Genomic DNA, 14797 nt, shown 5'->3' on the forward strand with positions numbered 1-14797 from the left:
CCTAAAAGCAGAATATGTAAAAATAAAAAAGTTAATAACACAGTGTATCAAATGTGTCTAGGTACACGGTAATTAAGCAACGCCTCTTAGTGTTTTTGTTAATTGTTAATGTTAATCGTTAATGATAGAGTAGTGGTGGGCACTCCTTGCCTCGACATGTGAGACAATCTCCAAAAATCACACACACAGACTCTCTCTCTCTCTCTCTCTCTGCTTTTCCCATTTCTTCATCAAAGAGAAACCCCCAAGAAAGATACCCCCTTCTCATTTTCCATTTCCGTTTGGATCCCAGTTATGAGCAACGAATAGTAAGCCATTTTCTCTCTTTTAATACTTTCCCTTTTCTATTTTGTTTTTGCTTACAGTCTTTTTTTTTTTGTAGTGATTATCTGTTTAAGCTTTTGCTAATCGGAGACTCATCTGTTGGGAAATCGTGTCTGCTTCTCAGATTTGCTGTAAGTTGAGAATTATCAATTATAGCTATCCATTATGTAATTTTTTTTTTTATGAATGTGATTACGAGGAAGAAAGGTTGATGCTTTAGTAAAAAGAGCGTAATTGGGTTGCTAATATGTTGTGAACTTTAGTGGGTTAGAGAGTAATTAGGAGATTATTTATTGTTTAATGGGCTGGAGATTAGTGTTTAAATTTAACTTGGTTTTTTTTATTTCATAATTTCTCAGGATGACTCTTATGTAGACAGCTATATCAGTACCATTGGTGTTGATTTTGTAAGTCTCTGTCTACTGTATATGTCTCTCTGGACTTCCATTTTGATGTTTTTTATAGTCTTAAAGTTGTTGGTTATATTGTAGAAAATCAGGACTGTGGAGCAGGATGGAAAGACAAGCAAGCTGCAGATTGTGAGTATAGATAGCTGCTTTTTTCTTCGAATATGGTCTTTTGTCTTGCGGGGTTTTTTGTTTAATATTGAAATGGAGATTAACGGTAATCCCTAACTAGATAGGTGCACATCTGTCTAGTTGGAACAAATGTTTGAAATGGGTATTTGGAAATTTAGGTGACTGATGTTTTCGTGTTGAGGTTGAATGGTTCACTTGCATGCAGGAATTAAGATGTTTGCTATAATGAGCCAGGCAATATTTAAGTTAAACAGATAAAACCCTATGCATGTTGTGTGTCTGAAAAAATGGTGCATATTTCAGAAGCTTCAAGGACTATTGCCAATGTTGTTGGTTGGAATTATAAGATTTATGTAATATAATCATTGTCACAAATACGTTTCATCTTTCCTTTTGTGTTCAAATATGTTTCTTTGTGATTACCCTTTAAATTTAACTTTGACATTTAATCTGTTTTTGAAATTTCAGTGGGATACAGCTGGACAGGAGCGCTTCCGGACCATAACAAGCAGTTATTATCGAGGAGCACATGGGATAATTGTGAGAATTTCTCCTATTATTTTGAAATATAGAAAAGCCGTGTGCACCCTCAAATCAAACATACTGATTATATGGTCTTCCTGATGAACTGCTTTTACTGATTTCTGAAAGCGAACTCTTATGCTTTGGGACATTGTGCCATGATTATGCGCATTTTATGTTGATACAATTTCAAATCTCACTATGCTATATGAAGTCATGTTCAAGAATCTGATAGTTTGTGTCCCATGGGATTACAACAGATAGTCTATGATGTTACCGAGATGGAGAGCTTCAACAATGTCAAGCAGTGGTTGAATGAGATTGATAGATATGCAAATGATAGTGTCTGCAAACTTTTAGTTGGAAATAAGTGTGATCTAGTTGAGAACAAGGTTGTGGACACACAAACAGCAAAGGTATATCTATTTAAATTCAGTTAGCTTTGATATGAATCATATGATATTAAGTTTTCCCAAGGGCCTGTCTGCTGTTCCGAGTTTCTTCTGGCCAAGTTTGCTGAACCATCAGGGACAATCTTGTGCTAAGTTAGGACTGATGACCAGCTGTGCTATATTCAATAACCTAGTCCAGCGAATTATTTTCTTTTACTTTAGTGATGCCCTGCATATGCACTGAGGGAAAGTTTTTCTTACCGTTTTAATAAGACAGATAAAAGTTTGTTGAAGTGTGTATTCCTTGAAGGGATACTTTCATGTAATCTTGTCTAGTTTCAGTTATAGGTAGGCCTGTGTTTTTTGCAAAATCTGAGATTGATGATTCTCAAAAATGTACGGAACTAGAGCTTTCTTGCATAAAACTGGTCTTATCCTTCTTGAGATGATGTCATAATGTTCCTTGACATTGTCATTTTCGATCACATAGCCATATTGAAAGTTTGCTTCTGTGCATGTGTCTTCTAATATAAGAAAAAATGAAAGCTTCCTACAGATGTATGTAAATTAAGCTGTTTCCTTTACATTTACCGGTGATGCAGCGGCAACTTTTCTAGTTGAATATCAGATGGCTTAATGCAATCTTAGCAGCTGAAAGAATAATGATGATGTATTGTTAAACTTGAATATCAGATGGCTTAATGCAATCTTAGCAGCTGAAAGAATAATGTAAACTTGAAGGGCTTTCCAAAGGATTTTCTTTGATCGGATAATGGTTTCTGTTTGTAAATTGATCCTTCTTTCTTCTACCTGGATAAACTGCAGGCATTTGCAGATGAGCTTGGCATTCCTTTCCTAGAGACAAGTGCTAAAGACTCGATAAATGTAGAGCAAGCATTCTTAACCATGGCTGGTGAAATTAAGAAAAAGTAAACCACAAATCAACTTGTTCCTGCTGTTCTTAATTCAAGTTCTATTTTTTTATTGATTGCAAATGTGTGTTCTTAGTGATTAATAATTTTTGTTTTACTCTGATGTTATCTCAGTTAGCTATTTTAGATTTCTTAATTTTTCCTCTACTTTAATCGGAATGAATCATTATATGTAGAAGATGCAATCTTTTGACACCCTAGCCGTTGCCGATAGTGTAGATGTCTTGTTCTATGTGCACCCTTAAACTGGAAAGATCAGCTATTTTAAGATATCCCAGCTAGAAGATATTAGATTCTTTCTCAATCTACTTTTCCTCACTTCTGTTTTGTTGCATAGATAAACTGGGATGGTTGTCATATTATTAATCTCCCATGCATTATTTCTGCCAAAGTTGCTTCGATTTGGTTGCTGTGATACAGTGCATGTTGCCTGTGTGATTTCATGGAATAAAATTAAACAGTGTTCTTTTACTAATAAACATTCTTCTTCTTCTTTCTTTCTACTAACTCAAGATTTTTTGCAGGATGAGTAACCAGCCAACTGCTAACAATTCAACAGGAACTGTTCAGATGAAGGGGCAGCCAATCGAGCAGAAGAACAACTGTTGCGGTTAGCTATTCGCGTGTACTTTTAATGGTGTCCCAAGGTTTTTAGGCAAAAACGTGCTGTTGACTTGGTAATCATATGGATCTCCCAGAAACTGCCAGTTATGATGTGCTTGAAGTTGTCTATCTGTGAAAATTCTTAAGTTTTATCAAAGGGATCCGGATTCTATTGAAATGTAACCGAGATGTTAAATATCTGAAAAAAGGCAACTGTTTATCTATCAGAAACAGGAAAGTGACTGCAAGGGAACGAATGACATGCAAATTGGTTGGGAGAAATCTCAAGCAGTGTAAATGGTATTTATTCAAATGCAATTACATGTATCTTATCAATGCCGAATCTCCAGATAAATGTTCTAAAAACTAGAGCTATGGCTTCTTAAGTTTGTAGAATTGAACAGCAAAGCAGGCGCAGTGGAACAGTTGGCATCTAAATGTCCAATGTGTGCAATTATCTCAGGACTATGCATCATTTGTGCTGCCATTCCCTTCCTCGGCTATTGCATTACGAAACGATGGAAATGAGCAATCAACTGCTGGGGAAGAATAAGAATTCAGTTTACGATTGGATGTTGGCTTTGCCGTGCGCATTCCCCTCCACTGCCCTGCTTCCATAAAGATGCTATGGGATGTCTATGGTTGCAGAGCAATGCATTCTCTTCGTCTTCGAAGTCGGAATGCCTAAGGAAACCACAAAGTGCTCAGTTGCATAAGCCATGAAGCACTTATTAGGTAAAATCATGGCAATCAACAGCTAATGCACTGATCAACCATTGCATTCTCCACGATCATTAACAAAGAGATCTTGAAGCAAAACACAAGACAGTAAAAAACTAAACTTTCAATATATCATGCAAAGGGATATGAAATTCAACCACAACAAGTTCAAAAACAGAAATATCAGGGGAAAAAAACAAGGGAAAGCCGACGTAAATCAAATGAACAAGAAGAGGTGGGAAACTGCCCACAACTACACATATCATCTTCACTAAGAAGAAGAGCAGCAGGTCGTCTTTTTAGTGCTGGGATCGGGTCCTCCAACTACAATGGTCTTCCCATCTTTGACACTCACAGGTGCTGCTGACTCTTCCGAAGAAAGTGTCTTCTTACTAATAATCCTATATATCTCAGAAAGAATTGTTTGAAAAGCCTTGTCAACATTGGTGGCTTCAAGAGCGGATGTCTCTACAAAAGCAAGCCCTTCTTTCTCAGCATAACTTTGAGCATCCTCAGTAGCTACTGCTCTAAGATGTTTAAGATCAGTCTTGTTCCCAATTAACATGATCACAATATTGGAATCTGCATGATCCCTCAGCTCCTTCAACCACCGACTCACGTTTTCAAAAGTCGTTGGCTTTGTTACATCATACACCAGAAGAGCTCCAAGCGCGCCCCTATAGTAGGCACTCGTGATCGCTCTGTATCGCTCTTGCCCTGCCGTGTCCCATATCTGCGCCTTCACTGTCCTTCCTTCAACCTATCAAGCACAACACAAGTAAAATTCCGATCTAAATTCCATTGAAACTAACACAGATCAAAATGAGGGCTTGAATTAGATCAAGAAAAGTGTGTTAGTAGAATAGGAGTTAGGGTTAGTTACTTGAAGAGTGCGAGTGGCGAATTCGACGCCGATGGTGGACTTGGACTCCAAACAAAACTCGTTGCGAGTAAATCGGGAGAGGATGTTCGATTTTCCGACACCGGAATCGCCGATTAACACTACCTTGAACAGGTAATCGTACTCCTCGTCGGGTCTCCTCGCCATCTCCTCCTCTTTCTCTGTCTGTAGCTCTGTGAGAGAAGAAAAGGGTGAGAGAAGGAGAAGACGATGTCTGTTTTATTATTGTTTGAATGAAATATCAAATGTTACATTTCTACCCTTAGAAATTTAAAATAGTTTAATTTTACCCCTTTAGTTTTTAAAAGTTTTAATTTCTCCCTATAGGTGTCATCTTAATAGATCATTGCTGATGTGTTTAGTGGTGTGTTTGAAATTGTGGTCGCAGTGGTAGTTTAAAATGTTTTTTATTTATTTAGAATGTATCAAAATTAAATTTTTTTATTTTAAAAAATTTATTTTTGATATTAGTATATCAAAATGATCTAAAAGTAATTTTTTTTATTTTAAATAAAAAAATTTCAAAATTTAAAGACAAATAATTTGCTTCTCGTTGCTTTTAATTGTTGACACTAAATAGCATGACTCCATGTTCTTCATTTTTAAAAGGACAAAAATTTATTCTTAAACTATTATAAAATTAAATTTATTTTATATTTATTTTTTCCAAACTCTCTGATCAAAGATGCTTACATGTTTTTTTATGTTCCCGTACACTAATCAAATGCAAATTTCTCTTTAAAAATATGTATATATTAAGTAGCAAAGAGTGTATTTTTATGTTTTTATTTTTATTTTTTCTTAATTTTCTCTCATACTTTACTCTCGAAGCCACGTGTATGTTATGTGATGATATAAACAAATTAGAAATCTTAAAAGAAAAAAAAAACTCGTAAAAAGTTTAAGAAAAAAAAGAGGCTATTTAATGGTTAGAGAAGATATTGTTACTTTAGAAAATTAGAAGGGTAATATTGAGAAAACATAAAGAACAAGGGTTAAAATTGAATTGTAACAGTGGTAATAGGATGAAAATACCCATATTAGTTGTGGTCCAGATTCACATGGTAACATCTGTTTAATGATGACGAATTAATTATTTTTCAATTTCAAAACCTAACCGGAAATAAAGGAAAATTTATATAAAAAAAAATCATGTTTTTAGTTAATTACATGATACCACTAGCTTGGACCTGCCCAGGCTGTATCATTAAAATAATTTGGATTATTTTAAAAAAAATATAATGTAATTTTAGGTAAAAAAAATTTGAGTTTACCAGAGTTAACATATTTAATCTTAAACCCAAGCTTTATTGAAGAATTTTTTCAATCTAAAAAACTTAAAATATTATTATTTATATTATTTTGCTCTTTGAACTTGAAATTTTCATAAACTCAAACTATTTTGTGCTATTAATTTTATCGAATACGATGAGGGTGGTGAGATTCTAAGTTGTAATCGTTTAGTTAATAAAGCTCTAATACCATATTAAAAAATCATCTCAACTCAAAAGTTTAAGTTGAGGTTGACATGATTCAATTCTTATAAGGCTTCGTTTGGGATTGGGGTTGAATCGGATTTTCATCAAATTTTAATTTTTTTTCTTGCTTTGAATTAAATGTTTTTAGTATTTTGGATAGTTTTAATATGCTGATGTTAAAAATAAATTTTAAAAAATAAAAAATATATATATTTTTTAATATATTTCCAAGTATAAAGCATTTTGAAAAACAATATTTACCACGCTCTTAAACAGACTCTAACTCTGAATTACTTATTATGTATTTTATTCTTAATTATATTTTTTATTTTATGTAAACCTTAGGATAAATTATAATAACTATTTTAATTTATTCTAGAGATATTTTAATCATTTTAATTACAATGGTAGTCGATAAAAGTTTAATTATTTTATTTCATATTTTTTGTAACAAAAAAAGGAAATTATCCTCTTGAATCTCACCCGTAAAGTTGAGAATTCAAATCTTACTTACATATTAAATAATTTTTTCAATTCAAAATAACGTTAAATAAGATTTTATATTACTCAAAAAAATACTCATTAAATTTAAAACTTACATAAACTCATATTATTTTATATTTAATTTTATTAATTAAAATAAAAATAGTAAAATTTAAATTAATGAACTTATATTATCTTATATTTAATTATATTAATTAAAATAAAAATAATAAAATTTGAATTCATGATTAGCTATCTTTTTGAAGATCTTAAGCTTCGGTCTCGGTGAAGGTGCAATGAGAGTCCTCCCAGATAAAAGAGTGGTGTGATCTTAAGCAACCCTGTAAAGTTGCTTGCGAATTCAAAGATAAGATTATGATAATTTCTAGTAATTTTAGTACTCACAAGTACCAAAATGAATCTGGAAGTGAAACATTCAAGAAACAGAAAATCCTTGAATTGATTATTCAAAGAGTTAGAAGAAAGATACTGTTTCCATTGATTACAAACAAAACATGAACGCTACTCACACCAGCTTGACGGCTGCTTCCACCACCACCACCACCACCACAATATTTTATACATGCTGAAACATTTATTATATACCAGAAGCAACCAGAAGAAGAAGCAGAAAACTTCAGTACGTATTACATGTTGTTAACGATATTAATGTTTGTTTAAGCCAGAACATCAAGGAAAGGATAGTCAGTGTAGCCAACAACAGGATCGGGAATGTAGAAAGTGTTCCTGTTGTACCTATTAAGAGGAGCATTTAACTCAAATCGTTTTGGCAAATCTGGATTAGCCAGAAACAATCTTCCAAATGCCACCAGATCTGCGTAATTCTCAGCTATAGCCTTGTTACCATCATCTCTACGGTATCCTCCAGCAGCTATAAAAGTCCCTTCAAAGGCATTTTTCATTGGAAGTAGACTGTGAGGAGTTTCATATATGTCGTTCGCTTTAACCATTCTTGGCTCAATTACATGGAGATAAAGAATACCAAATTTGTTTAATGCATTTGCCATGTAAAGGCCAAGTTCTTCTGGGTTTGAATCAACGGCTTCCATGTAGTTAGCATATGGCGATAGTCTCATGCCAACTTTATCAGCTCCAACTTCATCAACTACAGCTTCCAATATTTCCAATGGAAAGCGGCACCTATTTTCCAAGCTCCCACCATAATTATCAGTTCTGTCATTTACTTGATCTTTAAGGAACTGATCAATCAAGTAACCATTTGCCCCGTGAATCTCAACTCCATCAAATCCTGTCAAATACATATTGTTTTTCATCATAAAAGTACTTGGATTTGAATAGCTACACATGCACAATTCTGATGATCCCTTCAAGCAATAGTTTTTATGCCTCAAAGTACTCGTCATCCGGAGACATTATGATAAGTGGCTAACAAGCTATAGTGTGTGTGTGTGTGTGTACACTATAGCTAGCCAACATACACACCAGCTTCAATGGCGTTGCGGGCAGCGAGTCTGAAATCATTAACAATGCGAGGAAGTTCATCGGCTCTTAATCGACGAGGAGGTGACCAGTCTTCTCCGTCAAGACCTGGTGTCACTCCTTTATCAGTGCATGATATGGGAGCTTCCCCATTCGGCTGAAACCCTGTATTGCAAAAATCATGCTACATTTGTCAAATAAATTACAACTCTATTTGGCTCATACTCTTGAAATTAACAGATACGATGAAGAAATTAATTCAAAAAATGGTTGGATTATGATGGAGCTTTCTTCTTTTCTTTGATTTCTTGTGCATTTTGATAATAGATTGAACCATGGGACTTGAGATTTTATATATATATATAGAATCATATTTGAAATCAGCTGAAGTGAAAGCACATACCATAAGTGGAGACACGACCCACATGCCAAATTTGGCAAAACAAAATGCCACCTTTCTCATGAACAGCATCCACAATTGGCTTCCATGCTTTCACTTGCTCTTCAGTCCAAATTCCAGGTGTTTCAGGATATCTTTAAATCAAATAAGAAAAATAAATGAAAATCATGGTAATATGTTAAAAATTATATATATTTTTTATATACATAAATTACAATAACCTAAGACTTATTTTATGTCTTTGTCTTCGTCCCTCTAATAAAATACATTTCTATCCCTTTTGTTCTAAAACGCAAAACAAATAATTTATATATTCTTAAATACAGTAATATTAGTGCATTGATACATAACCATTTAATTAGGAGTAAAAATATTTTTCATTATTTTTCTAATCAGTTATCACCTAAAACTAACTTAATAAACTTGCTTTGGTCCCTATATATTAGTCCTCTTACAAATAAATCTTTATCTGAAAGTTCTCGTATTTTACAATAAATATAATTTAAAGTCAATTCAATCACAAAATAGTTATGCCGATCAAATTTTACATATCATAGCTCAACAACTATGGTCTATAGGGACAAACGTCTCCATAGCATCCTCTTCTTCACAGAGGAGAGGGACTACCTTACCTTCAGTTTCAGCTTCTAACATTTCAAAACCACTTTTCATACCTCCCCAAATATCAAATGATCAAACGAAAAAACTATTATCATCTGATAACCTCAATGAAATTATCACTAAAAAACTCCACACGTTAGAATTAAAGAAGGTTTGAAGTTTTTGAACCGGAAGAGATGTCACTTGTAGACCTTCTATGGCTTAAGCTTGTAATTTTAATAGGATCATGTCTAGCCGATTGAATTATAATCTTTGCATTTCCAAATCGATATTTTTATAATTTATATTGGATGACTTCTAGATGGAATACTAACTTGAGGTAGTTTCCAATTATCAAGATATACGATTTGTCGATGAGCAGGGTTTGATTTCTAGGTGATTTTTTGAGAGTTCCTGGGGCTATATTTGTAGCCGCGATCTTAATATATATCCTATAGATAATGGCTACATTCCTTGAATCTCGAAGCATATCATTTGGAGTCTAGATGTTTAGAGTTGGGAGTTTTTATGATATTTGAGTAGAACAATGAAACAATAAAATATGGATAACATTTGAAATACGCAGTCCTATTAGCCAGATTTGATAGAAAAACTACAATAGTGAGTTCAAAAAGGCTATGGATCTAGTGTCCGAGCATGGGAGTATCTAATCCAAGACAACAAAGAGGTTTGATCGCAATTTGAGCTGAGCCTATACAAAGAAATTTATATTTTTCTTTGAACTTTTCTGTTTTATCTAATTGAACAAGGCGAAGCACTTCTGCACGAGGTACTGCTTGAAGGTCTAGATCTAGAGGATGATATAAATAATCTACACCAAAAACAGACTGACAACAAATACTTGAAAAGAGTAATGAAGTTCAGCAAGGTAAATCTAACAATAGAAACACCGCTTGAGACCACCGAAACGCCTAACTTTAGCTACCGCGGCTGACTAACAGCCACCGCAGCTTTACCTAACATTGCGAAACATGCTTTGACTAAACTTTCTTATTATTAACAGCCTAACAAGGCTGCGATACCACTAAAATTTTTCAAACAGTTTAAATGAAATTTTGATAAGTTTATGAGCGAATTTAAATAGGTGTAAAACTAAAATTATACGATTACTATTTTATTTTTATTTTTTATATTCCACATGCATCATAGCATATACATATAATATTTTAGACGATCAAACAATTCCAATGATTCAATGACCTGATAATAGCTTCAACTCATTATCTTAATTGATTCATAGATTAACAACTTAAGATTTGATGGTATGATTTATTTTATCGAACAGGTACAGAATTAGTAAGGAAGTTCCTAAATGGAGAGTAGAAGTGGTGAAATAAGAGAATTTACCCTTGAGCTGTGTCAGAAACCACAGTTGCTTCGGAAATGAGGAAGCCTCCATTGGTAGCGCGTTGAGAATAGTATAGGATGGCATGTGGTTGAGGCATGTTGTTGTAGGATCTATTCCTTGTTAATGGTGCCATAACAACTCTAGCAATTATAAAAGGGCAGAAAAACAAGATGATTAACAAACAATAATAACCCATGATTCGGCTCCCCATCGAAGCGTCAATCATACAGTAGAAGGAGATGGGGGCAAGAGGGTTAGCTAACACACACGAACCTGTGAGAGAGGTTGAATTTCCCCATTTTGTATGGAGTGAGTAAAGGGATGGGGTTGGTGCTGGCTGCCATTTCTTTCCTTTCCTTCGATCTCTGCTTTCTATCTTCTCTTCTACACCCTGTATTCAACTCGGCTTTGGAGTCAAGATACAGCACTGTTATTTATACACACAGATGTGTGTGTGTGTGTAAGAAAATGATGAGGCAGCTCCCTCCTCAATTTTTTTCTTTTTAAAGGGAAATAATTGAGATGAAAAAGAACAGGTGGGGTGTTGCTGATGCAAGGAGATAGGGAGCTCGTGTGGGTTCTTTAATAGTCAAAGCAAAAGCCATCAAGAACAACAACAGTGAGCTTCGCCGGCAGTATCTCATGGCCGCCTTGAAGTCAAAGGGAAAATCTTAAAATTATCCCTGAATTATTGGGATTCCCTTTTGACTCCAAACTATTTTTTTTACATCGATATAATTTTTGATTCGGTATAATTTTTACTTGTAAAAATAATTAAATTAAATTTTTATAAAATACAAAATATCAAACTAAAATTGGTTCCCACCAACTAGTTCAGTTCACTTATTTATATTAAAAATCAAAATTTAACCTACTGGTTTTAATTATGTTCGATTATTTTATATTAAAAATAAAAAACCATATTGTTTTTTGGGCTTTTTTTGGACTTTTCTGATGAGCTTGGTTTCGGTTCGGTTCGGTTTGTTTTTTCAGTTCGACCTGGTTCAATTTGGTTTTAACTAAACCGGTTCGGTTGAGGTTTTTCGATTTCAGGCTTATGAAACTAAAACTGAAGTTAACCAAATATTTCTTTTAAATATTCTAATCAGTTTAATCGGATTTTTTTTTCATATTTCAGTTTTTTTGATTTTATTGGTTTTTTTTCCTCGTTCCTAATCTTACCTCTATTATTTTGATTTTTTAATTAAGAGAATATTATGCTTATTTAATAAAAACCATCAAGTTTGGTAAAGTTAACTAAAAAACAAGGTATAATCATAATGAAACTATGGATGGAAAGGTTTAGAAAATGAAGGGAAGTTCTCAGCCGAGAATTTCTCTAAATCTTAAAGATTGAAATTATATAAAAAATTTGTTTATTATTTTGGTTTCTTGATCAAAAAACTATTTTAACATAAAACATCAAGTTTAGGTACAAAATAATGAATTTTACCATCAAAACTACAATAAAAAAAGCATAATTTTAATGAAAATATAAATGTTTAAAAATGTATGGACATTCTCGGTTCATTTGAAAGTGTGGTGAGATGTGGTTGAAACTTTATTTTGTTCCCATTATAGTTTTGAAAATATTTGGTTAATCAATATATATCACAGTTTTACATAGTTTCGATCAAAAATTCTCTTTTGAAACTTTGATTAGGAAAATGCTATAATTTATAGTTTTTTTAAAACATTTTTAGATTACAACCACAAAAGTTATTACAGCGCTAAACACATAATTTCTAAAATTCTAGAGATGAAATTAATATAAAAAATTTTTTGGGTATAAAATTGGAACTTTTGATATAATTGGAGGGCATTTTTTTGGCATTGACTAATTGTGTTGCCTCGCTAGGTGGATTTTGACATGTTTATTATATATATATAGGACCGGTGGACCACCGTTGATTAGAACCCAGATGTATCCTGCTGTTTGATGTCATGGTGTATTTTGAATTTTTTATTTTATTTTAAATTATCTATATTAAAAATAAAAAAATAAAAAAATATTTTAATGCAGTAAAAAATATTTTATGAATCAACCACCCCCACAATCTTAAATGTTGACAAAATAAAAAATGCAACGTTTGCTTTTAATGTCACTTTCCATTTTTACTTTTGATTTTTTTATTAATATTAATTTAGTTGGAATATAGAACATGGATTTCCCGACAAGATGGATTTGCCTTTTTGTATGAATATAATTGTTTTTATCGAAATGAAAATGAATCTTAATTTAGTGCGAGAATATTCATTATATTTTATTTAATAATTAATAATATATTTATCTAGATAAACATAAAGTTTTTCTTCTTTTTTATATGAAAATTTTCCACATATATTTTTATGATAAAAAATAATCTTTTTAAAAAATATATTCATCTTAAGTTTAATGGGAGTTGTACTGAAAGATTCAAAGTAAAGATTTCATAGAACTCAATAATTTCTTTTTTATATATATATAAAAACTACTTTATATATATATATATATATATATATATATATATATATATATATTCATTACTTGAGTTTTATGTGATTCAAAACAGAAACGTCAAAGAATTTTTTATTTAAAAAAAAAACTACATGTTTTTTTATATATATAATTTAGTATGTTACTTGATTTTCATGTGATTCAAAGTAGAGATGTCGAGAATTCATTATTTTTTTATAAAAAAAATGATATGAGGTTCACTAGCTTATTTAACAAAAAAAAAAAATGATCCATTGAAAATGTAATTGAGATGAAAAAAATAAGTTGAGGATCAAATTAAAACTACTTTTAAAGATTGGGATTGGTTTGCCAATAAAAAATGAATATTATAAAAAAATAAAAGAGATTAATGTTTTACTGTGAACTTTGAGTACTTTCACTATGAATTATATTATTTGGGTTTATTCTCTCCAAAACTCTTTCAATGCTCAGCTCTTTCATCAATGAAACATTTGACAAGTGGCGCTGAGTTATTTATTATATTACATTCTAAACTAAAAGGCATCAGTGCCCCTTCACTATTTACCTAGATATAGTTCACTGTGGATTAGAGCAGTGTAAATACAGAGTTGTCCTTGCCACATAAACTTGCAAAACATGCAGTGGGAGTGTGGGGCTGTCTTTTCCATTTAGTATTGAAAGAATGGTTGAGGACAAATGGTCAGTTCGGATTTTGTTGGGGCATGGTCAGGTTGTGTGCCCCAGGCATTGGGGCATGACATGGCTGCCCCTTCCAGACCCAAGACACTTGGGTTTGACATCCCCTTCCAGACCCAAGACACTTGGGTCTGGAATGGAGCACCTCACCTAAGTTGCTTGGGTGTGGCAAAAATGTAAACTCAAGTCCCTTGGGTCTTGTAGCCTCGCCTGACCTAAGATTCTAAGGTCCGGCGTTCAAACCCACCGGACATCAGGACCCAAGGCTCTTAGGTACAACGTATGACCCAAATCTAATAGGTCCCCGCGTAGCAGCCGAATTCAAAACTCTTTAGTTTGGCATTTAAGAGGGACCCAAAGCTCTTGGGCTTGGTGTTGCAGTCAGACCCACTTAAACTTAGGTAAGTTTAATATTATTATTAATATTAAAAATATTATTATTTGTATTATAAATATTGTTATTTTTATTATAATTAATGTTATTGATATTAAAAATATTATTATTTTTATTATAATTAATAATATTAATATTAAAAATATTATTTTTGTATTATAAAGATTATTATTTTTATTATAATTAATATTATTAATATAATAATTAATAAATTTGTAAAAAATATCATTAATATTGAAAAACAACCATAGATTTTATTTGAAGGGTAAAATTAAAAATTATTGTCGTCGTCGTCATCATCATCATCATTAATATATTTGAAAAAAAAAATTATAACTATCAAAGAAAAACAATAAATTTTATTTGAAAGGACTTAAAACTATACAAACTTGGGCCAGACAAATTTAATATTACTATTAATATTATAAATATTATTAAATTCATTAATATTATTAAATTTGAAATAAATTTTATTACTATCGAAAAAAAAACATAGATATGATTTAAAGGGTAAAATCAATTATT

At 32.2% G+C, this 14797-nt stretch overlaps 3 protein-coding genes across 3 annotated transcripts; 1 reads left to right on the forward strand and 2 right to left on the reverse strand.

Moving 5' to 3' along the window:
* The first annotated feature begins 38 nt into the window (after positions 1-38).
* On the forward strand, positions 39-3648 carry LOC18111134 (ras-related protein RABD1). The gene is made up of 8 exons (XM_024597470.2): positions 39-308; positions 383-455; positions 684-731; positions 816-863; positions 1332-1403; positions 1646-1801; positions 2603-2706; positions 3234-3648. The coding sequence occupies exons 1-8, from the start codon at positions 295-297 to the stop codon at positions 3322-3324; spliced, it is 606 nt and encodes a 201-aa protein (XP_024453238.1). The 5' UTR covers positions 39-294; the 3' UTR covers positions 3325-3648.
* Positions 3649-4141: 493 nt separating this feature from the next.
* On the reverse strand, positions 4142-5139 carry LOC18111135 (ras-related protein RABA2a). Its single transcript, XM_006389430.3, has 2 exons — positions 4916-5139; positions 4142-4792 (listed from the first exon to the last, which is right to left on the reverse strand). Exons 1-2 carry the CDS (start codon positions 5078-5080, stop codon positions 4304-4306), a joined length of 654 nt encoding a protein of 217 aa, XP_006389492.1. The 5' UTR covers positions 5081-5139; the 3' UTR covers positions 4142-4303.
* Positions 5140-7329: 2190 nt separating this feature from the next.
* Positions 7330-11387, reverse strand: LOC18111136 (putative 12-oxophytodienoate reductase 11). The gene is made up of 5 exons (XM_006389431.3): positions 10998-11387; positions 10724-10864; positions 8759-8889; positions 8359-8520; positions 7330-8164 (listed from the first exon to the last, which is right to left on the reverse strand). The coding sequence occupies exons 1-5, from the start codon at positions 11066-11068 to the stop codon at positions 7572-7574; spliced, it is 1098 nt and encodes a 365-aa protein (XP_006389493.1). The 5' UTR covers positions 11069-11387; the 3' UTR covers positions 7330-7571.
* Between the last annotated feature and the right edge of the window lie 3410 nt (positions 11388-14797).

The sequence above is a fragment of the Populus trichocarpa genome, chromosome 3, assembly GCF_000002775.5.
Source record: "Populus trichocarpa isolate Nisqually-1 chromosome 3, P.trichocarpa_v4.1, whole genome shotgun sequence".
Taxonomy (NCBI): Eukaryota; Viridiplantae; Streptophyta; class Magnoliopsida; order Malpighiales; family Salicaceae; genus Populus; species Populus trichocarpa.